Here is a 25,389-nt window from a genome sequence, read left to right as displayed (position 1 = left end):
TCGGAATATATATGCAGTGAAGGGGAACCCACCACCTCTCATACTAGATACTATCAAACTACTTTCAATGAAGGGTCCTTGGTGCTCTCTGAGCTGGGTTCAAGTCTAGCACAGATGATATTACCTATTTTGGGTAATAAAACATCTGCAAGAAAACAACCCAGCTCAGAGAGCACCAAGGACCCCTCATTTCAACTCTGAGCTACAAATATTCTCTTTTATTGGTACTACTTTCAATGTTACAATTTTCTCTTAATAGGTTTGAATCATGTAAAATAAAAACTACAATATAGAACACTTTTTTTCAATAACTTTGTTCTCTTCTGTCTTTCATTTGTTTGTAGATGAAATCTTAAGACCAATTCCTTTCCCACTAAATGATGTCACAGTCATGAATCCTTTTTCTTTGCAAGATTGGCTGAACGATTTCCAAGAAAATATAGCTCTGAAGCAATCCTTGAGTCTTTTTGGAGACAACTTTGAAACAGAGGTTAAAAAATCATTTTTTAAAATTCTGAATAAGAAGGATCAAATACGATTCTCTTATAACTGAAGAAATTATATCTAGTTGGGAGATTTATTTTGACCAAGACATTTTGCTTTGCTTTGCTTCTCTCTCTCTCTCTCTCTCTCTCTCTCTCTCTCTCTCTCTCTCTCTCTCTCTCTCTCTCTCTCTCTCTCTCTCTCTCTCTCTCTCTCTCTCTCACACACACACACACACACACAATCTTATGCCTAGGTGCATAATATCTACAATTTTGCAGGTAGATATTACCTGTAGATTTTGATACTCATGGTAAAAATTTATTTCCCAGAAGAAAATTTTATCTTCCCATGACACTTGACATTATGTCTTCTTATGCCTAATTAAACTATAAATACTAACCCTTATGTGCAATCTAATCTCCAGACTCACCTACTGACCCTCCTCTTCCATTACCCTATTATTAAGTAAACCAGACAGGAAACATGGCTCTATTTCACTTTATTGTAAAGCTACATTAACAGAATCTTGCAAGTCACCATCACCTTTACAGCCTGATAATTTAGGGAATGTCCCACCTGAACCTTTTGCTTTATCAACTTTGCAGTTGTGAGCTATGCTGACTCTTATCTGCTGTTCCCAAGGCAGCATCTCTTTGCCTGGTTTTCCAAAGGCATTGTCACATACCATTACATCTATATAAAGATAGAAACGGGTAAATCCATTTACTGTTGATTGCTAATTCCCTAATCCCAATAACAAAAACAGTCTCAAAGAAAAAATATATATTCTACTGCACTGAAAACAGTCAGAAATCACTGGGGTTTCCCCCCCCCCCCAGGAATTAGTGCCAGTTAGTACACTGGCTACTGCATTTGAACTCAGTTCTGCTTCTGAGTGTTCTTTAAAGGTAGCCCAAGGGAAAGCAGATTGTAGTATCTAAATAGGTAGTAATGTGTTGCTGTAATGAGATGCTCTTGTATCTGGTAAAGTTGCAAACTATGTACTGTTTTAACCAAAGCTGGGCAAAAGTGTCTGTAACCACAGCTTCTACCTTCTGTGCCAACAGGAGCTATGTAGTAAGAAAGATGCCCAGACTGTAAACTTGCTCCTTCAGAGTAGTATTTGCCAATCCAGAAACAACACTATTTCAATAGAAAGCCTTGATAGGGTTCAGCCTTAGTCTGTTCTGCCTCATCCAGACCCTGAGAGCCTCAAGGCACTGGATAAAACATCAGTTGCATCTCCCTAAAGCCCAAGGTGGCAACATAAAGTCGAGTATCATCAGTATTATGGATGATTTCCCCCCCCTTCCATTAAATCATGTCCAATTCTCAGGGGCTGCCTGGACAAGTCCCTTTAGTTTTATTGGCAAGACTTTTCAGAACTGGTTTTTCATTGCCTATTTTCTAGGGCTGAGAGAAAGTGACTGGCCCAAGGTCATCCAACCGGCTTTGAGCCTAACATGGGATTAGAACTCACGGTCTCCTAGTATCTAGCCTAATGCCTTAACCCTTACACAAAACTGCTTTTCTAGTCTGGATGATACTACACCCCAAATATTTTTGTAGTATTGTACTTTCCTATATAATTTTTGTAAATACATTTCATGAACATTCATTCAATAGTTTTTATAGCCTCTTCAGATGAAAAGACTGTGAGCAAAATAGTCACATTTTAAAAGCAACAATAGTAATAAATCAAATTACAGAAACATCAGTAGTAACAAATCAAATAGTAAATCAACTCTTTCCCATGTGGGATGCTAGGGGTTGAAAGGTCAGTAAAATAAAATTTTATTTCAAGATGTTCTAAAAACTAGGAGGAAGGAGTTTTACAACCATTGAAGTCAAGTCAAAATAAAATCCATAGATCTATTATCTGGCCACAGTTTTGGTTTGGGAAAAAAATCTATATGTAAAATAATTTTAGTTTCAAAGAATTGAAACATAATCTCTCTCAAGGAAATGTATAATTACAATGGAGTTGTTGCATGTTTTAGATCTCCAACTCCTAATGCTGTGTTTGGTATGTTTTCATCTTATTACTGTTGGTACTAAAACAGTACCAGATGTGACTTCAGATCCACCAAAGAGGTAAGTTACGGTATGTTCTTTGTTAGTCTTACAGTGATGGTCCTGGAAATTTTCCATTGTGCCAGGCACACCTGTGCTGAAAACCTCCTTGTTGCAGCAAAAGAATTAAAGAAATGAAACAATGGAAAATAACCAATGATTACATCAACCTCTCAGTGCTTTTTTGTAAAAGAAAATGGTGCCGGAACTCACACATGTCATACAACCCGCCTTTCCTACTCTACAAGGTTCCATCCAAAAAAGGTGCCGGAACTCCATTCTGAGCGTTCTATGAGAAAAAAAGCCCTGAACCTCTTCAAGGGGAAGTGGTGTCCATTCACCTTTAAACAAATATGAAGCCATATTTGGGAATTCCCAAACTTAAAACTGTCTAAATCAGGATCTTCTATTCTGAACAAACTCTCTTAGCTGATAAAGCTGTGAAGGTCACTTGGAAATATTTTGCAGGAAACCAAGTCTTGTGCCATGAACTGGGTGCTATTTTCAGCCTACATGCACACTGGGAGTGATAAAACTCCTCACAGTAAGCATAGTTACTGGGAAGTGAAACGGTGTGAAAACCATTATTGCAAAAAGAAATGCTGCAGAAGTTAATCCTTTGAATTTTTGAAAGGAGGATATTTTGGATATAATAGGTTGAGTTCATAACTCAAGAATAGTCTAGAATGATCTCTGATGAGGCTGCTAGTTAAACTGTGCATTAACTGGACCAAGAGAGGTGTGTTACAAGGGTATGTGGTATGTTTCTTTTTACTTTCTGCTATAAGATGAAACAGTTTCTTATATTTATATATTGCTATTCCATTAAAATAAAGTAGATACACTAATAAAGTAGATACACTAACCCTAACCTTAAAATAAAAAGAACATATTTTCTTGGTTGTCTCTTAGGTTATACTATTTGGACCAGGAATAACTGAAGAGGGAGGAAAAAATGCAGATATATGGATATGGCAGATGGTATATCACATATGTTTTATTTCTTACTTGTTATGTACAGTATTGTATAAAAAACCAAACAGACCTCCAGAACCAACACATGCATTGTTCTTATTGATCTTTCCTTTACATTACAAAGTAATGGAGGATCACTAGAAAAAAAATCCCTCTTCATAGTGGCCCTTCCACCTGAGCAATCCATATATCCTAGAGAAACTCCTATATTTATTTTCCCTTTAATTAAATTATAGCTTCTGTTTTATCATTAGGATCTGAACCCTTGGTCAGCAGTCTATTTACTGCTGCAAAGTTTACTTTCCTCTTTAAAAAAAAGTTTTAAAACATTTCTGAGAATTAACTAGAAACTAAGGATTTTTCCTCAATTTAAAAAAGGGGTTTTTTGTATCCACCCATTGCTGAGTCAGCAGAAAACTGGACTGACATGAATTTTGTTGCACATTTTACTCATTGCTACCCTTCTTCTGTGGCCTGACTTTCATAGTTTTTGACCATTCTTGGTCACACATCTAAGAAGGAAGAGAGAGGGGCAACATTAGACAGGAGCAGTCAGCCACATTCCCAACTTCTGCCCTATTGCATCCTTGATAATGATCTATTGGGGAATGTTTTTTAAGATTGTTTTGAACTCAGCTTTCCCCACTCCATCAAATTTCATCCAGTTCAGTTCCAGGTTTAAAGAACTTTCTAGTCCTATCTTATATATCATGTCTTTCCAATCTTCCACTGGAGGTGGAAGGTAACATACTGTAAGCATGCGTACCGAGCGTGGTTTCTAGAATTTATTCCATCCCCTTAACAGTAGCTCTACTTTGGGTTATGTGATCTGAAGGAAGCAGAGGCTTAAGAATAGAACAAAGGGAAGCATTCTGGCCATAATGGGGACACTGGGGAGATTTTTTTTTCCAGATTCCCTGCCCCCATTCCCTGGCCAGACATAGCCTTTTTTTAATGTGAATATCCTATTGTTGGATTCTCTTGCCACACTAGATTTGATCCTATTCTGTTCTGCTTCCAGAGAGTTATCCTGTTAACAAATGGAGCAGCAGATGGAAGAATTCTGAGCATATCTACTTAATTTCTTTCCAAATTCTGTTGTGTTGTAAAGAATTAAAATAGCTTTTTTTCCCCACAAAAAAGTGGGAGCCCCTGAGTGGTTACTCATTTGCAGCCCTTGGCCACTGTTTTGAGTTTTACCACTCACAGAGCAAAACTTATTCCTCTCCTTTCCTTCTCCCAGTAACCTTTTGCATCCTGATGTGCAATAAAGTATAGGTATACTTGCTTGATTTGTCTACCTGTGGGTAAGTACATAGGCATACCCCTTCCACATACCCTAATTTTGAATGAGCCCCTTAAACCCAGAAAAGTCACTCTTGTTTTTCCTAAGGAAAAAAATCTCTATAAATAGTAACAGTAATAATAACAAAGGGACGCGGTGGCTCAGTGGGTTAGGATGCTGAGCTTGTCGATCAGAAGGTCGGCAGTTTGGTGGGTCGAATCCCGAGTGCCGCGTAGCAGAGTGAGCGCCTGTTACTCGTCCCAGCTTCTGCCAACCTAGCAGTTCGAAAGCACGTAAAAATGCAAGTAGGAAAATAGGGACCACTACGGTGGGAAGGTAACAGCGTTCCATGCACCTTTGGCGTCTAGTCATGCCGGCCACATAACCACGAAGAGGTCCTCGGACAAGCGCTGGCTCTTCGGCTTTGAAATGGAGTTGAGCACCGGCCCCTAGATTTGGAAACGACTAGCCCGCATGTGCGGGGGAACCTTTACCTTACTTTATAATAATAACAATAAAGTCAGAAGCCAGAAAACCTGGCAAAAAAAATGCAAATAGAGGAGTTTTCTAGAAAAGTTACTGCAAAAACTAAATTCATCCATGAATAGCAGTCTAAAGTACTTGAGTTCCCCTGCTTGATGATCACTTTGGAATTTGAACCAGAAACTTACAAGTGGCTAAAAGACTTTTTGAGAAACCAAAATAGGAAAAAAAATAGGAAGCCTAAAGGCTGACTGCCCTGAGTACGCAATCAGTTCTCTCCTTTTGAAGAAATGCAATTACCCTGCAAAAAGTAGGAAGTTAGCCCAGCGGTCTCTTTCTGAATGCTTGCCAGGGACCTGAGCATCTACTGTTGATGAGCCTGCTTCCCTTCAGGAACAGCTCTCTTCAGGCCAGACTTCTTTTAGTTTTTGCAGGAGTGAATTAGCTTGACATGACATCTCTCTGATGAGACAGAGATGGCCTTTTCCCACATTAATGGTTCCCTCTTAGTAATGTCTGTAGCATCTCTGTGGGATTAGAGAACTAGTCTTTTAGTTCTGAAAAGCTTTTCAAATATCGGATGAGAAAAGTAGAAAAAGAAATTGGGGGAAGGGAGTAATCCCTTCTATTTTCAGGCAGACCAACCAATCTGTGTACTGCAGACTTAGTTTAGTGAATCGACTGGCTTGATTATTCCTGCTCGTTTTTCTTCAGATTAATAGGCATATCTTTTTTGCTAGTTTTCAAATTTTAAAATTATGAGAGCATCCTAAAGGGGAAGGAAGGTATTTAACGTTACAGATGACTGACAAAAATATACTAATAAATTTACTAGCATTTTCCCCAACTTTTTATCCACATTATTGTAAGCAGTAGACATTGGGAAAGAAATGAGAATGTGTCTATGTTGCCAAAGCAGCCAGCTTAATTGTGTATCTACCATTAGCCTACTGTCATTGATGAAGTAGAGCAGAGATGAATAAGAGACAGGCAAGGTTTGTTTATGCAGATATACTGTTGAATTTTTAAATTTACATTTTAAATTACATTTTCCTCTCCATTTTAAATCCAGAAAGAATTAAAACTGCCTCTTTTCCTCATTTCACCATTTTAGGAAGGTGCATCTTTTGTTACTATTGATAGAAAAATCCTGACATTAAGGGCTGGAGACAGCCTTCTTGTGCCAATGCAAACTAAGTAAGTAAAATATTATCATCTATCCACTGTTGCCCATATTTGACTAATTCACTTTTATACTCTCATCAATGCCTGCATCATTGTCCTTTCCATTTTCTATGTATGTAAGATTAAAATGAACAGAGTCTTCAGGTGCAGACTTACATGTTTCTAATATATAAAGTTCTGTAGATTATCACTCTATCCAGTATAGCAGCAGGAATTTCAACAATCTTCCAAGCTGAGATCTTCAGCAAAGTAATGTGCTGAAGTAATGCTCTGTCCCAACACAAGCAAGGCTACTGTACCTCTATGCTAATTAACATGCCCCATATCTGATCAATGTGAAGGCAAAGACAAGCTCCTTTCATTTCATCTGCTTTCCTTCCCTTAACTTCTTGTACTAGTAGCTCCCTGAATCCTGGTCTCACCAACAAGCATTACTGCTTCTGCCGTTGCCTTGCCAGTTTAACTACTCACAATACTTTAATCTCCCAATAAAGCATTGGTATGGTACAATGCTCCAAAGAGTTCCTTAAGACATTCACTTATGTGCTAGATTTGGCAGCACAACTCACCAATGCCCAATTCAACAATTTAGAAAAGGGAGGGAAGATAATTCTGGTAATAAGCAAAAAGGACTTAGAGGTCTTGGGGCCCCAGTAAATGTCAAGGGTTACTAGTCTCTAATGCTTCACTTGATCTGGTCTACATAATTTCTTTGCAGGACTGCAGAATTTGCGGCTTTCTGGATATAGATGATCTATAGTTCACAGCCTAACCATTTAGCATGACCAAAGGCAAAAGTTGCCAGAAGTTAGTTTAGCAAAATCTATTGGAATAAATTGGTTATCCCCCCCCCCCTGAAGCTGAATAATTATTTAGAAAGGGCTTGATAGCACACAATCTGATTCTTGACATGCCTCCTCCTTGGTTATATATATATATATTCCACTGAATAAGCTTTGATGTTGGTAGAAGCAATTGCAGGGATAGAAAATTAACATTGAGATCACAGTTAAGTTAAACTAAGTTAACTTAAATCTAAATCTAGCTAAATATTTAATTCAGCCAAGCTTCCTGGTGGGATCCATTCATCTTTGGTAAGGCAATTTACTCTAACTGTTTCAATGCAATGTTTCCATATCTTTTGGCAACCTTCTTGTAATTAAAGTAATGATATTTTCCCAGAGCACCCAAATTATTTGGTTTTATTGCTTCAATTACTTGTAATTAAATTTGGAGGTGGAGGAGGAGCAGATTGGAGCTACACTATAAAATTTGTAGCATCCTCAAAATAATACTAACTTTCTTATTAACTGATAATAATTCTTGGAGTTGTACTGAAAACAAATTACATGGGGGGTAGGCAGCCTTGGCTCTCTTATGACTCATGGACTTCAGCTCCCAAAATTCCTGAGCCAGCATGGCTGGCTCAGGAATTCTGGGGGTTGAAGTCCATGAGACATAAAAGAGCCAAGGTTGCCTACTCCTGGGTTAGGTGCATCAGTATTTTAGGAGATTCAGATTTTACACTTGTTAGAACAACCTTCCCAACCTTGTACATCCAATCACCATCTATATTGTGATTCTCAGAATTCTCAGTTAGGCGCTAGAAGGGAGCTAGGTACTTGGAAAAGGTACTGTGCTATGGTTTATAATTAAAATTCTGACAGCAGATGCCATGCATCAATCTTTACTTTTTCTTTGGGACATTTTTTTAAAGGTTTCACTGGAAGAGAGATGAAGGATCCATTGCTCTTTCTGTTGTTCAGAATCCAGAGAGGAAAAGACCCTATGTCTGACTTTGGTATCTATATCCTGCTGTCAAGAATTATTAATAAATTCTTTTTAAATGCAAAAAGTGTCAATGTTCTGCTTGTTTTTAGAACTTTGAAAATATATTGTGAATGTATTACCTGGAACTGAGTGCAACTTGAGTTGTATGTTTGTAGAAATGCTGCCTAATCTACAAGGCAAAAGGTTCATAAATATGTAAGGACATAACTATGAATAATTAGCAATTATGAGGGTTATACATTATGCACAGGACCAGATGTTCATTCCCAGTGTCAGCATCTTAAACAGGAAGGAGTGCTAGGATGCTATCTCTCACTTCTAGCCTCCTTACTGAGGTGTGGTTGGTTACTAGATGTAGTTTATGTTCTATTCCAGCAAAGCCTTTCTTTCGTATCCTGGCTTTTGCAGCTGCTTGCATCCAAAAAAAATGTGCTTTGCAGATCAGAGGTACAGACTTTTTAAAATGTGCCAAGTCCACATTGGAATTCCTTGCCATTACAGGGGTATAAAGAGAATATTTTCACCATTGGTGGTATTTGCCTTATTTAAACCTTGGAAAGAAATGGGAAATTCAGACCACTCTTTTGAATAACTGTGTGAATCATGAACGGTGCTGTTCTAAGACACATTCATGCCCACTTATTTGGGAAGCTATGGTTGCATGTTATCTCCAACATTAGTTGGAGAAGTTTTGTTCTTTCATAAGAACAGTACAGTGATTTCTATCAGTGGACAGAATGCTGAGATCTTTCTTGACAGTGCAAGAAATGTAGCATTCATAAAATAAGTTTGATTTAACGCAAAAAAAGTGAGCACTGAGGTACAGTTACCTCAATGAGTCACCAAATAAGTCTCTGCTTGCTAGAGTTACCTCTGTAAAATGGGCATCATACAACATGAATGAATGAATGAATAAATGAATGAAGGAATGCATGAATGCATGAATGAATGAATGAATGAATGAATGAATGAATGAATGAATGAATGAATGAATGAATTAATGAATGAATGAATAAATGAATGAAGGAATGCATGAATGCATGAATGAATGCATGAATGAATGAATGCATGAATGAATGAATGAATGAATGAATGAATGAATGAATGAATAAAATTGTTGGAACCAGATCCAATTTACGAAGTTATGTAAGCAATAATACAATTCAGGAGACAAAATAGCATCTTTCACTTGCTGTGGGCTATATTTCATAACAGTGGTTTAAACTGATCCCAGAGGAAAAGAAGCCCAGGAATCATTCCAAGATGTCTCTATCTCCATTTATCCCTAATAGTGTATATTCTCAGTATTACATTGTAACTCAAGAGAGATGCAGTAGAATTGGGAAATAAATGATTTTGGTAGAAAGTGGTAATGATTTGCAAAGCTAGACAAAGAGGCTGGATGTTAAAAACTAATTGCTCAGGGACATGTAATTGGAAGGAATCAGTGGAGGGAATAGAATAGACGTAAATAAATGTGAAGAATTTGTGGGAAAAGCTACAGGGCTTTTTAGTAGAAGCCTGCAAGGAATTCAGAACTGAGTCCCTCTGGAAAGGAGAATTCTTTTCCTGAAAAATTGAACAAAAAAATCTGGGTTTTGGAAAGGGGACAAAAAGATTGTAGATGGAGTGTGTGCTGTGTTAAAAAAAGATGGCAGTTGCAATCTTTGTTTGGGTGTCCCATATGCGTGATGCACACTAAAAAGGATTGCGGTTTTCAGCAGATAATTATAATTGCCATTTTGATTTTTTTTCCCCTTACTCCAAGAACGTCTCTGTTGCACAGTTAAGGGTGTAAGGCATTTTCTGGGGCATAAATGACTGCCTGGGGGAGAAAGCAGAAGAAGGTTAACCTGGAAGCCATGGGTAAGAAAAGGAAGGGAAAAGCAGGGGGGAGGCATGATTTGCCTATAGTAAAGAAGCAGCTTAATGGGATAAAGAGATAGGAACCAGATAGTTAGAGACCCAGAAAAATTTCTTGAGAGAAAGGGACAAAGAGACTGAAATTGCAAGTTAAGGGAGTAAAGAAAGACTAACACTGCCCACAAGTTAGACCTAAAAGGGAAAACAGGAACAACAACTCAGTGGTTACAAGGTGAGGAGACCTACTGATGGTATCATGGGATTTAGTTCAATTGTGAGTCTCAGCCAGTGGCAAGTTTCAATATCACACCTGGTGTGTGTTGGCTGGGAGTTGACTGTATTTATTTATTTTTTTAAAATTCCATTTATATCCCACCCTTCTCCAAAGACTCAGGGTGGCTTACAAGTTTAGCAGTAGCCTTCATTCTATGTATATGCCTGCTTATTAGGGCTTTCACACACACACACCCCAAGCGGCATTATTACAAAGTCAGCTTAATTGCCCCCAACAATCTGGGTCCTCATTTTACCTACCTCGGAAGGATGGAAGGCTGAGTCAACCTTGAGCCTGGTGGGATGCGAACCTGCACTAATTGCAGGCAGCTGGTGTTACTTAAGGAGGCATTAGCCCACTCCTCCACCAAGGCTCCTTTACAAAGCCAAAGAGGAAAAGGAAGAAGAAATTGGATAATAATAATAATAATAATAATAATAATAATAATAATAATAATAATAATAATAATAATAATAATAATAATAATAATAATAATAATAATAAGAAGAAGAAGAAGAAGAAGAAGAAGAAGAAGAAGAAGAAGAAGAAGAAGAAGAAGAAGAAGAAGAAGAAGAAGAAGTTGGAAGGGACCTTGGAGGTCATCTAGTCCAACCCCCTGCTCAGGCAGGAAACCCTATACCATTTCAGGTAAATGGCTGTCCAGTCTCTTCTTAAAAACCTCCAGTTAACCTCTGGTTAATTGTTCTAACTGTCAGGAAGTTTCTCCTTAGTTCTAGGTTGCTTCTCTCCTTGACTAGTTTCCATCCATTGCTTCTTGTCCTGCTTTTAGGTGCTTTGGAGAATAGCTTGACTCCCTCTTCTTTGTGGCAGCCCCTGAGATATTAGAACACTGCTATCATGTCACCCCTCACTCTTCTCTTCGTTAAACTACACATACCCAATTCCAACAACCGTTCCCTATATGTTTCAGCCTCCAGTCCCCCAATCATCTTTGTTGCTCTTCTCTGTACCCTTTCTAGAGTCTCGACATCTTTTTTACATCGTGGTGACCAAAACTGGATGCAGTATTCCAGGTGTGGCCTTACCAAAGCATTGTAAAGTGGTACTAGTACTTCACGTGATCTTGATTCTATCCCTCTGTTAATGCAGCCTAGCACTGTGTTGGCTTTTTTGGCAGCTGCAGCACACTGCTGGCTCATATTGAAGTGATTGTCTACTAGGACTCCGAGATCCCTCTCACAGTTACTACTGTTGAGCAAGGTACCACCTATACTATACCTGTGCATTTGATTTTTCCTGCCTAAATGTAGAACCTTACTTTTTTCACCATTGAATTTCATTTTGTTAGATAGTGCCCAGTGTTCGAGTCTGTCCAGATCCTTCTGTATCTTAAGCCTATCTTCTGGAGTATTGGCTATTCCTGCCAGCTTGGTGTCATCTGCAAATCTATCCCCTCATCCAAATCATTGATGAAGATGTTGAAGAGCACTGGGCCCAGAACAGAGCCCTGGGGCACCCCACTACACACTTCCTTCCATGTAGATGCAGTTCCATTGAGGACCACACACTGAGTACGGCCTGTCAGCCAGCTACGAATCCATCTGGTGGTGATGCTATCTAACCCACATTTTTCTATCTTATCAAGTAGTAGGTTGTGATCTACTTTATCAAATGCCTTACTGAAGTCCAAATAAATTATATCTACAGCATTCCTCTGGTCCACTAATTTTGTCACTTGGTCAAAGAATGTAATAAGATTTGTCTGGCATGATCTGTTTTTGACAAACCCATGTTGACTTTTAGTGATGACTTTGTTTGCATCCAGGTGTTCGCTGATTTGTTGTTTGATTATCTTTTCCAGAATCTTCCCAGGTATTGAGGTCATGCTGATAGGTCTGTAGTTTCCTGGATCTATTTTTTTCCCTATTTGAAGATGGGAACTACATCAGCTCTCTTCCAGTCCTCTGGTAGTTCCCCAGTGCTCCAGGATCTTTGAAAAATATAGTTCAGTGGTTCTGATATCACGTCTGCCATTTCCTTGAGAACTTTGGGGTGTAATCCATCTGGTCCTGGTGATTTGAACTCGTCTAGGCTGGACAGGTGTTCACTTACCATTTTTTTTTGCCTATCTTAACTTGCATTTCTATTCTGTTTTTTATGGCACTGGTTTTGGTAGGTTGGACTGTTTTTTCCCTTTGTGTAAAGACAAATGCAAAAAATGAGTTAAACAGTTCTGCTTTCTCCCTATTGCTTGTCATCTTCTTGCCACTTTCCCCCACTAATGGACCAGTCATTTTCTTAACTTTTTTCTTGTTTTTTTATATGTTGAAAGAAGCTTTTTTTTGTTATTTTTGACTTTGGTCGCAAGCCTTAGTTCATTTTGAGCCTTAGCTTTCCTCACTTCATTTTTGCAGGCACAGGCTGTTTGCTGATATTCTGCCTTAGTTATGTGCCCCTCTTTCCACTTCTTATACTTCTTATACTTATACGGCCTCTTTGAGTGAGGGTAGCTTCCCCGCCGTCTTGAAAGAGGCGGTGGTGAGGCCTCTCCTCAAGAAGCCTGCCTTGGACCCAGCTATATTGAACAACTTTCGTCCTGTCTCCAACCTTCGCTTTCTTGCGAAGGTTGTTGAGAGTGTGGTGGCACATCAGCTCCCTCTGGTCCTGGATGAAGCGGATTATCTAGACCCGTGCCAATCGGGTTTCAGGCCCGGGTACAGCACGGAGACGGCATTGGTCGCGCTGGTGAATGATCTCTGGAGGGCTCGGGACAGGGGGCATTCCTCTGTCCTGGTCCTATTAGACCTCTCAGCGGCTTTCGATACCATCGACCATGGTATCTTGGTGCGGCGTCTTAGGGGATTGGGAGTGGGAGGCACGGTTTTGCAGTGGTTCTCCTCCTATCTCCAGGGACGCTCACAGTCGGTGTTGGCAGGAGGGCAGAGGTCAACCGCGAGGTCTCTCATTTGTGGAGTTCCTCAGGGGTCGGTCCTCTCGCCTCTCCTGTTCAACATCTATATGAAACCGCTGGGTGAGATCATTTGTGGTTTTGGAGTTGGGTATCATCAGTATGCTGATGATACCCAGCTTTTCTTTTCGACCCCAAACCACCCCAGTGATGCCCTCACCGTGATGTCCCGTTGCCTGGAGGCGGTTCGGGTCTGGATGGGGAGGAACAGACTTCAACTCAACCCCGACAAGACCGAGTGGCTTTGCATACCTTCATCCCGGGTTTATTCGGACATTCCACCTCTTGTGATGGGGGGCGAATCGTTACCCCCCGTAGATAGGGCTCGCAACTTGGGAGTCCTCCTAGATTCACGGCTCACCCTGGAAGACCATATAGGAGCTGTGACTAGGGGGGCTTTCGCCCAGGTTCGCCTGGTGCGCCAGTTGCGGCCCTATCTAAGCCGGGATGATCTATGCACGGTCACTCACGCGCTCGTGACCTCACGACTAGACTACTGCAACGCTCTCTACATGGGGCTGCCCTTGAGGACCACCCGGAAGCTCCAACTGGCACAGAATGCAGCCGCGAGAGTTGTGTTGGGAGTTTCCCGATACTCCCATGTCACACCTCTGCTCCGTGAGCTGCATTGGTTGCCAGTTGTCTTCCGGGTGAGATTCAAGGTACTAGTCATGGTATTTAAAGCCCTACATGGCAGGGGGCCGGAGTACCTTAGGGAACACCTGCTGCCGGCGTCAACTTCCCTTCGCCCTGTCCGTTCCCACAGAGAGGGACTCCTCAGGGTGCCACCGGTCAGAGAATGTAGATTGGTGGCCCCCAGGGGGAGATCTTTCTCTGTGGGCGCCCCGGAGCTATGGAACCAGTTACCGGTTGAGCTCCGGATGGCGCCGGATCTTCGCTCCTTTCGCCGCGATCTGAAAACATACCTGTTCGAACAAGCCGGCCTGGCCTGAGGGTGGGATTGCTGGGGTTTTTATTACTATTTTATCGGGGGTTTTATTAATGTATTTATTGCTTTTATTTATGGGCATGTATTTAATAACTTTTTAATTTTTGTAACTTCATGTTTTATTCTTGCCCTGTACACCGCCCTGAGTCCCTCGGGAGAAGGGCGGTATAGAAATATTAATAAATTAAATTAAAATTAAAAATTGTCCTTTTTATCTTTCAGTTTATCAGAGAGTTCTTTATGCAGCCATGCTGGTTTCTTTTGAAAGCTGTTATTTTTCTTCTTTGTTGGTATTGTGCTAGACTGGGCCTTTATTATCTCACTTTTCAAAATTTCCCAAGCTTCTTGAGTTGTTTTTCCCTTTAGGATTCTCATCCATGGAATTCTTCCCAAGGTCTCTCTAAATTTATTGAAATTAGCTCTTTTAAAGTCCAAGACTCTAGTTTGGCTGTGTTCTATTGCTTGTGCCTCCATAATGTTGAATTCCAATATTGCATGATCATTTTCCCCCAAGGTTCCTGTGGATTCGACATTTTCTATCATTTCATCTCTGTTTGTGAGAATTAAATCCAATATGGCTAATCCCCTAGTTCCCTTCTCTACTTTTTGGGAGAGAAAGTTGTCTGCTAGGTTTGTCAGGAATCTGTTTGATCTTCCACTTGGTGCAGAGTTTGTCTCCCAGTTAATATCAGGGTAATTAAAGTCCCCCATTACTATTGTGATGTGCTTCTTACATACCTTTGTTAGCTGACTAGCAAAAAGTTCATCTATTTCCTCTGCTTGGTTGGGCGGCCTATAGTATACACCTATGGCAATGTCATTTTTTCCCCTTTTATATTGACCCAAATGCATTCAAGTTTACAGTTTTCATCATTGTTGTGCTCTATTTCTGTAGAGATAAAGTTATTTCTTATAATTCTACCTCCTCTTTTGTTTAGTCTGTTTCTTTTAAATAGTTTAAATCCCTCTAGCTGTGTGTTCCATTTGTAGGTTTCGTCCCACCATGTTTCCATAATGGCAACAATATCATATCCGCCCTCATTTACCTGAATTTCTAGTTCACCCTGCTTACTGTTCATACTTTGTGCATTAGTGTATAGTCATTTGAGTCCTTTATGACTGACCCTATGTTTACTCACTGCATAACTTGTGTGGTGCCTGGCTCCCCCTATTTTCTTACATTGCTGGGGATAGTGATGATCTGTATCAATTAACTCATTTGGATGACCCAACAAAGAGAAGGCTCAGAAGAAATAAATCAAGGAGCTAAGAGTGAGGCCAGGCCCATGTGTTTAAAATAAACTACTTTTCCATGGATAAGGGTGAAGTTTCATTCCCCAAGCTTGTGGGTTGGTTTCCGAATGTTTTGTTACCAGGCTAGGTAACATCTTCAGCTGAGTTTAGGGGATGGATTTGAGAAAGAGAGACTGCCTTTCCATGGGTGTGAGAAAGAGAGACTGATATTACTGACCAAGCTGCTCAAGAGCAAGGGATTCACTGCCATTGAGTTCAATAGCTTAACAGTATTAATGTCAAGTTTCCGATGGAATGAGCTTTTCAAAGGACTCTGAGGCATTGTTTACCTTAAAAGTCTTTTATCAGCCCTATAACATCAGCAATCCTTGCTAGAAAAAGCTGGAGTCTGAATTCCCCACTCCCTTAGCACAATATGTTAAGTTCAATTCTCCTCCTTTTCATTGCTGTCATAAATCACATTCTCCAATTAATTTGAAGGGTCAGTTTTCCCTTCTGTTAGACAACCCACCAAATTCTTATCTTCTCTTATTTCATAACGGCCTTGAGAGACATTATTCCTCCTCCCTCCCAGCAATAACTAATTCTAGCTTTAACAGTAACACACAAGTTTAACATATGAAATAGCTGCTCCTTCATCTTTTGTCAAAGCAAGAACATTCAATGTTAGCAGCATTGATAATTAATATTACCATTCTACCTGTGTACTAATAGGATAAAAGTGTCTGTATATCTACTGTATATGGTTACTGGTTATTTTACTGGAGTAAAAGTTTCTACAAAGATCTGTGAATGGAGGGGAAAATCTTCTGTGCTGGTTGGAGAGAAAGCAGCAGGCATGTTATATTGTGAAGTTAATAGGATAGATGTTGAAGGAATTTCAAGGAATCCACTTATTTTCAGCTAATCTGAAAGCAACAAAACAAAAGAATGCTACATATGAACTAAAATTTTACATTAGCAACATTTCTGTGCCTGATTTTTGTGAAAGTGTATTAATAATCATCAACCATCAGAATGTGTTGTTTTAAAGAAAGGGCCATGCATATACTTTTTAATCTCACACAACTAACAGGTTTTTTCCATCCAATAATTCAAAATATGTCATTAAGTTACATGTCTACTAATTAATGGGATAATTTAACAAGGAACCATTCTTATAGTTTAATCAAAAGTTGGAATTCTGTCTATTAGTAGCCACAATTTATGGAGTTTCCCCAGGATTTGAATTAATCTTCATTAATTAGAATTTCTTTTTAATTCTAATTAGAATTTATTTCCAGCTAGTTGCTTTATAGCCAATCACTTTTCACCAAAACATCTAGGAAACTATAGAATCTCTTATCTGGGTAGGCATAATAATGTATGTTTTTTATAATTATATACTGTTATTTATTTGAAACTGAAGACTGAGGCAGGGTATCCGCATGATTTCCAGCTTCCCGAAAAGTAAGATTTTTTTCAGTTGAATTTAAAGACAGATGGGTCGTGTAAGAAGTAAGTCTTCTAACAAGTAATCCTTCTAACCAAGGTCTAGAATTGGAAGCAACCAAATTCACCCCCATTTTGCTATTTTCCATAATATAAAGAAGAATGAAATGTATAGATTGATTGGGATTTCTCGAAAGACTGTAGAGCAGGAATCATACCACTTAGTACAATGTGAACTCAAGCAGTTTGGTAAGATTTGAGGTCAAGATACTGTGCAAACCAAGCAAATGTGTTGACTGAGTTTCTAGGTCACATCAGTTTAAAGATAAAATTCATGAATGTGCAACTAGGTTACAAAAATGTAGAAAGGTATTAAATAAACAAATAAAACCTTTATTGACAAAGTACAACATGTGTACATTGAGATTAGCTGAGCCTCCCCCCGTGCTCTCTCCCCCCAACACACAGTGACAACAAACCCTCCATCCTACCACACCACGTGAACCAACTACACCACACACCGGCTTCCCAAGTCAATTCTGCATAAGTTCACAGAGATTATATCCCATTTAAAAGCCTAACAGCCCACGGATAAAAGCTATTTTTCAGCCTGTTGGTACGGCTGGCTATACTCCTATATCTCCTACCGGATGGTAGGAGAGTAAAGAGATACTGTCCAGGGTGTGAGTCATCCCTGAGAATCTTCCTCACTCTTCCAAGGCACCGAGTCCTGGCGATGTCATCCAGTGGTGTCAGGGGACAGCCCACAATGTCTTGTGCTGTGCTCACCACCCTCTGTATTCTTTATGTCTTTATGATTTTAATTCTTTGCACTTTCCCTTCCCCAATGTTCTTATTTCTTAATAATTTTTATATTTCTTCTTTTAAGGTACATTTTTTTAAAACAAAAGTTGTAAATGCTACCACTCATACAATTAAGTTAGAGAACCAAGGGAAAAAACTTTAGCATAGTTTTTTCCTGATGTGATCCCCTGTTTAACATCAATATTTTTTCATGGCTGTTGGCAAAATTCCCTTGTTCCGGTATTTTACTATAGCTAAATTGTAAGTAATTTGCACAACAGAGTAAAAAATGCTAAACAGAAATCCCCTGTTTGGCTTCCACACACTTGTTTTCTTCTAGTTTCCTTTGTATGGACAGAGAAGTGGCGATTTGTGTGACATTGGTACCAGATGTTCTACTTATGTTCTGCTGCCACTTCTTTTTTGAGATAAGGCAAGAATCTTAATATCCTCATGAAGTTATCTGCGAAGATACCAACTACCTATACTTGGATATTATATATTATAATATTAATTCCATTCATACTTGGGGGGGGGGAACCGGTAGTAAACCGGTAGTAAAGCAGATGTTTATGTAAAAGAGATAATTCTACATTTCAAGTTTAAATATGCATTCCACCAGATAGGCACTTCTCTAAGATAAATGTTCAGGTTTTTAATCTGGTTAGACTGTACTAGCAATGTCAGATTTCATATTATAGATTGACAGACTTCAGAATAGTTCAAAAGATTCAGTTCTGGGAATTTGCATTTTCTTTAGTAAAAGGCAAAAGATTTATACGATCTGAAGAGAAACCAGAGTATTGGAATTTGCATTTTCAAAGGAAAAGGAGCTCACAGACCTTCATGAGTTCTGCAAGAAAATAACAAAGACTGCATTCTATTTTTTAAAAAGCCTAAATTAATACCTTGGAAAATAAGTTGTGAATAAAAACAATGGAGTTGGTGCAAATTCTGAAAGCTGAGAGAGTGAGGGCAGATTGCATACAGTTGATCAATGTGACATGAGGGCTGTCACTATTTGTCTGTCTTGGCAGAAAATGTACATCAGCAGATGCAATGTATTTGCTAGAAATGATATAGTCATCAGCTATCATGACTAAGCTTTATGACAGTAAATTCCTTTTACAACTAAAAAAAATCTAGGAAGTACAGAGGAATACTCATTTCAACATAACTAGTCCATAAGAGAACTATCAAATTTTTTGACAGTGCACAGCTTGGTTCAATAATGCAGTGTCTCTGTGGAAATCTGCACTGGCAATTTATAACATCATCCAATCATCATGTTGGGTAATGTTATAATAAAAAACCCTGTTTGCTCTAGTGATATATTGCCGTAACTATGGCCAATAAGCTACTACTGTGGAAATTATCTGTTGCTGTTTTTTTGTCCTTTGGCAAGGAGCAGATAAATAAGGCATTTAATACAATGAATTAATATATTTTCAAGGATCAGGAAAATTAGATAGAAGCAGTGTCTTAGACGGAACAAGAATCTGAAGTAGAGATGTAAAATTATTGCTTTTGTAATACTTTGTTAATGTAAATTAAAAATAATGAAGGTGACTAGACCTGAGTAATCTTAACCATAGCAAAAGAGTCTTTCAGAGACTCTTCTTCCTGTCCAAGAAAAGAATTCCAAAGCACAATGCTGGTTTACAGATTTAGGAAAAGCATCAGAATGCAAGGGAGAAGCAACTGCAAGCAGTTTGATTCAAGACATGTAAACAGGGCAAGTTGAAGTTTGGATCTTAAATCTCCTTTTTCCTTTCTAGGCACCCTAATTGGTGAGAGTATGGAATTTTTAGTGGAAAGACTGGTGGATATTGTTTTTGTAATAAATCAGTCTGCTTTGAAAAAAATCTGAATTTAACTAATCTAGTCTCACAAATCTTTCTTGTGTGTTAATTTTCCATCTACATTGGAGAAATATTTCTACGCTGTAGATATTGCCACAATTTATTTTACTATAAGAAACAGCACTATGGTCTTTTTTAAGGACTTTTGGTTTCACAAGGTGACTTATCTGTGCAGGAAATATAAGAATATATTACAATCCACATTACTCCCCCTCCTTACTTTCCAGCTTCAGTGAAAATCATGTTCACATTTCAGATCCCTGTTGTAGAATTTTGTGAAGAATTTTGAGAAAATGTGTAGTGCTTAGTATAAGTATTTTCTCTAATGTGGCCTTGCTGTTAATTGAACTTTGTGAAAAATATGCTTCAAATGTTATTAAAGGCCTAGATATTTTACAAAAGAACGAACATTTTCATTGTTAACTTCTTGATAAATTTTTAACTGAGTCAGTATAATGTGATGCAATTTCTAAATGTTTGGAAAAGTGCCATAATAATTTTTCTTGCTGTAGAAATGAAATTTGATGTACTGGAATACAATCTTATCTATATAGGTATATCGACACATACGCACATAAACATAACATGCATGGATCTGACTTAAAATTTGTCTTCTATCATGTAATTGGCCTATTCCTTACACAGCTTTGAATACATTACATAAGCTTCACAACCACAGAAATGTTTGCCTATTTTAAGGCTGTCTTGAAGTTGTTCATTAAAGAAGGTTTTTTTTCCCCCAATATCTTTCAATGTAGCACAGATTAGCAAATGTTCCCCTTTAAAAGAATAGTGTAACTGGAAAAGCTCTGTTTTGTAAGATGGCATAAGTTGTTTTTTAAAATAAATAAATAAATAAAGTATAATATCAGGATTCAATGCTAGATACCAACTGCTTAGCTCTGGTAAAATGGATTTTATTGTTTCAATGCAAGGGCACCTGTGACAGGGATGGGGGATTGGAATTTAAAAAGACAAATAAATGGTTGCATCCACAGAATCAGACCCTGTTCCCCCTGATGTCCCTGATTCGGCTACCAAACTTGAGAGAAAGAATATAGAGAGGAAACCAATTTTTTCCTGGGAGATCTTGTGGCTACTTTCCTTGCACTATTGCAAAGTCCATATTACATAAATCACGATTATTGCAGCACTTAACCTCATAGCGTTCATCTTCTACAGCATTATATAGGTTGAGATCACACTTTGCTTCCGTCTTTAACCTGCAGGCTAAAATTCTGTCAACAGCTTCATCTCCTAAAACAAAGAATGCAGAGAAAGAAAATAAAAAAACAACATTTAAATAAAATCCACAAAATTCCATACTTTCCGTATGTAGCTAAGCAGTCAGTCTGTCAAGCTTCTCTCTACAACATTAGAACTGGAAGAAGTACAGATAAGGAGACAAGAATGAAAATCGTTGCTATATAGATTTGGGGGGGGGGGAGGAAGCCACTGTGAAAGATATCCAGCAACTACTGTACATCAAATGCCAATGCTATTCATGCTGAAATCAAGATTCAGTGTCTTGTACCCTTTTATTCCAAATGGTGCAGTAGACTTGATGCATATCTCACTTGGTTTCTACCTGTCCTTTTTATGATCATAGATAAAACAGGTTTCAGGCTGTTTGCTTTTGATCTTTCCAGGACAAAATGTCACATCTATGTTTCTTGTTAATCATTGAAAGATGGAGTGAGTGTTCTTTCTTTCTTCTGCAGTTTCTTCCATGGCTGATATAAATTTAACTGTTTCTGGTGGGAGACTCTGTAGATTAGACTGGGATGGAATGGAGCAAGTTACAGTGAAAAGAGAGGAAACCATGGCTGACACGATATCAGATCCCTTTCTGAACACATAGAGTATTTTTCATTTACTCTGTATTGATTCAGCAACTTTATGCTTCGGTTTAACAAATGAGATAAGGAAGGGACAGTCTACTGAAATTTCTTTCAGTCTAAAGTAGTCCTGTGTTTATAGTTTCCTTTTGATGTCTCTGATTCCTGTTAAGGCAGATGTGCTCAAGATGATTGTGTTTCTTTCAAGAATGGCAATAGAATGGAAGATAAGCTGCCTCAATCAGCATCTTCTCTGCACTATAGCAAACATGATGTTTCTGAATTATTGTATTTAAAACTTCAGCCTATCTTCCGCCTAGTACACTGTCTATGGAACCTATTACAAATGGGCAATTCTAATATTTGATAAGAGTTGCACATTGTAATGTACAATAAGGGTGAGAAATAGAAGAACAATTGGCAGCCTATATCATTATGTCCCCTCCCTTTAGGCCATCTTTCCTGAATCCAGTATCCTCCATCAGTGAGATTACAACTGCCAGGACTTATAGTTGTGCATTCTGGAAGTTATTGTCCCAATATCTTTGAAGGCTTCCAAATTTCAGAGGCTGCTTTAGGTGTATGGCTAGGCAATAGGTGACCTACCTACAGCTTGAACAAAAGTACTTGTCCAGAGCAGAGAAAAAATTATATTATATTTGGCATTGTACTGTAGAATGACACAAAAGTCTGAAAAGACTGAAGATTGTGAAACTCTGCGGTTGTCTGCCAATTTCATTGAATAAGCTTCTGTCATGATGAACGTTGCTTCCATGTTGTTCCTGTGGAAGTCTGGAACTTTGTCAGTGCCCACGTCTCCAGTTAATTAACAACAGTCTTTTTGATGTATCTTTTCCTTCATATTATTAAAACTAAAGAGGGAGAACAAAGCAAAAACCTAGTAATCCCCACTGTAAGAATGCATCAAGAAAAAAAGATCAATTTTAGCAAATCTAATTTTTATCCTTGAACTTAGCACTGTTTTTGTACCTTTATAAATGATGGTGGTAGTACAGATTCCTTTACGGTTAGTTCTGCAGGTCTTCATATCACAGACTTTCAATTTGTTAGGTATGCATTGGGCACATACAAGGGCATCTGCTTTGAAAGAGAAGTTTTGTGTATTGTAATTATATCACATTAGATAATTGTGTTCAGAGTTTATAGCTTGTAGGACACTGTATGTCCAGAAACAAAGAAATCCTTTATATCAGGAGTGGCATAAGTTTAATGTGCATTTACAACATGCTGAAGCTATTCAGACAACTGATTTGCCTGCTAACAGAATGTGCTGAACAACCAAATAGCACTGTTCTAGAGGTATGCAAGGTAGCTGTGATTTTATTCATTGAGTTCTGATCCAATCTGATCCAATCAAGTCACCTTGATTCATTGTGCAGACATCCCTTTAGCTGAAGCTATTTGGAATTGCCCAAGGAAGTCTTAAAACAAGGTAAAATAAATTTAATAAACAAAATGAAATAATGTGACTGTCAGAATCCATTTATATCATATTCATAAATGGAATGTTTCAAACATATCCCATGGATTCTGCCATCTCCCGAAGAGAAGAGGATAGATGTGTATTGAACCGGCAATAGGCATTTCAAAGGAAAGGAGAAGCCTTTTGAACTGGGGAAACAAAAGGGGGGGCTAGCATCTGGCTTTTGTCATGGTAGACAGCAATAAACAAAAGGGTCCTAACTTCCTTTTTCCCACGAGATGGATGATACGAGAGGAAGGATGGGGGGACTGACCAAATGGGGATTAAGGGGGGTTAAACCGGGAACTCTTTATAAGGATTTACATCGTGGAACCATTAAGCCCTGTCTCATTTCCTACAACCGAGCATGTCATAGTAAAGATTTCTTATGGACTAAAAACCTGACTCCAAGAGTTTTTGTCTTCCTAAGACGTGGTTTGGGGTGGGTCCTGACATTAGACAGGGCTAATTAGCCTCTGTTAATGCTTTTCTGACAATAGGCCAGGTGTATTGTAACTGAGCAATCCATTCCTTTAGTTCTGGAATTACCAGTTCTTTTGGAGTTAGATCAACATATTTACAGATTGCATGGGGCACCACAACGCATCATATCTGACAGGGGGGTGCAATTTACCTCAGCATTCTGGAAGGAATTTTTATCTCTGTTAGGAACCACCCAAGGACTGACATCTAGTCATCACCCTCAGGGTAATGGGCAAGCAGAAAAGGCTAACTCTGTACTTGAACAATATTTAAGATGTTATGTACATTTTCAGCAGAACAATTGGACAGACCTGCTGCCTTTCGCAGAAGTGGCATATAACAACGCAATTCACTCCAGCACAGGTTACACTCCTTTTCAAGTAGCCACAGGCCAGAGCTTCAACCCCATACCTGATCTAACTCCAAAAGAACCGGTAATTCCAGAATTAAAGGAATGGATTGCTCAGTTACAATACACCTGGCCTATTGTCAGAAAAGCATTAACAGAGGCTAGATTAGCACACAAGACACAGGCGGACAAGAAAAGATCTGATCCCACACCGTTCAAGGTGGGAGAGATGGTATATCTGTCTACAAAATACCTTAAGTCTCTCCAACCCTGTAAAAAACTAGGACCAAAATACATTGGACCTTTTCCAATTAAAAGAATCATAAACCCAGTAACAGTTGAATTAGAACTACCTAAAAATCTTAGACGAATACACCCAATCTTTCACTGCAGTCTAATAAAGAGAGAACAACAATCTCCCCTACGAACAAAAATTCCACCACCACCACCTCCCATCATGGTGGAAGGAGAACAACATTTCGAGGTGAAGGACATTCTGGATTCCAGGAGACATCATGGAACAACTCAATATCTAGTGGCTTGGAAACACCTCCCCTCCTCAGAAAATGAATGGGTCAGCAAACACCACGTTAAAGCACCAAAGCTGCTTAAGAGATTTCATACAGAATATCCAAACAAACCGAGTTAACATTTACACATGTTTTTTTTTCTTCTCTTTTCTTTTCTCCCCCTACAGATGGACACATCTTTCTTCTAAGGAGAGCGGACTGTCAGAATCCATTTATATCATATTCATAAATGGAATGTTTCAAACATATCCCATGGATTCTGCCATCTCCCGAAGAGAAGAGGATAGATGTGTATTGAACCGGCAATAGGCATTTCAAAGGAAAGGAGAAGCCTTTTGAACTGGGGAAACAAAAGGGGGGGCTAGCATCTGGCTTTTGTCACGGTAGACAGCAATAAACAAAAGGGTCCTAACTCCTTTTTTCCCACGAGATGGATGATACGAGAGGAAGGATGGGGGGACTGACCAAATGGGGATTAAGGGGGGTTAAACCGGGAACTCTTTATAAGGATTTACATCGTGGAACCATTAAGCCCTGTCTCATTTCCTACAACCGAGCATGTCATAGTAAAGATTTCTTTTGGACTAAAAACCTGACTCCAAGAGTTTTTGTCTTCCTAAGACGTGGTTTGGGGTGGGTCCTGACAGTGACCATTTCTGTTGACCATTAGAAGCAGCGATGAGGTGCAGGCTTGAAGGGGTAGATTACACAAAACTTTGACGTTTGCACATGTCTGCTGGATTTACACAATAAAGTGTTAAAAATAAACTAACCAAAATGAAAAAATAACATCTTGTGCAAGCCATCAGGGCTGCAACTGCATTCGTGAAGTGTGTGCTGTAAACATATCTATTGACTAGTTCATAAATAGTCCAGCTTTTATACAAAAAGCGCATTCATTGGTTTCAGACTAGTTGGCAATGGGACAAAGGAGAAGGATATGGGTATCTGTATAAAATTAAAAAGGGACGCAGTGGCTCAGTGGGTTAGGATGCTGAGCTTGTCAATCAGAAGGTCGGCAGTTTGGCGGGTCGAATCCTGAGTGCCGCATAGCAGAGTGAG

At 38.9% G+C, this 25,389-nt stretch overlaps 1 protein-coding gene across 1 annotated transcript in view; it reads left to right on the top strand.

The window, feature by feature from the left end:
- Positions 1-8,283, top strand: part of HAAO (3-hydroxyanthranilate 3,4-dioxygenase) — a gene marked incomplete at both ends in the record, with an annotated part of 31,244 nt that extends 22,961 nt beyond the window's left edge. The window contains 4 exons of the mRNA XM_083349644.1: positions 345-490; positions 3,472-3,540; positions 6,417-6,499; positions 8,205-8,283. Of these exons, the coding sequence (XP_083205770.1) occupies positions 345-490; positions 3,472-3,540; positions 6,417-6,499; positions 8,205-8,283 (377 nt within the window). The remainder of the gene's footprint in view (positions 1-344; positions 491-3,471; positions 3,541-6,416; positions 6,500-8,204) is intronic.
- Positions 8,284-25,389: the final 17,106 nt, after the last annotated feature.

Source organism: Vipera ursinii, assembly GCF_947247035.1.
Source record: "Vipera ursinii genome assembly, chromosome: 1".
Taxonomy (NCBI): domain Eukaryota; kingdom Metazoa; phylum Chordata; class Lepidosauria; order Squamata; family Viperidae; genus Vipera; species Vipera ursinii.
The sequence above is the reverse complement of the archived record's forward strand: the minus strand, read 5'-3'. Positions and strand labels throughout refer to the sequence as shown.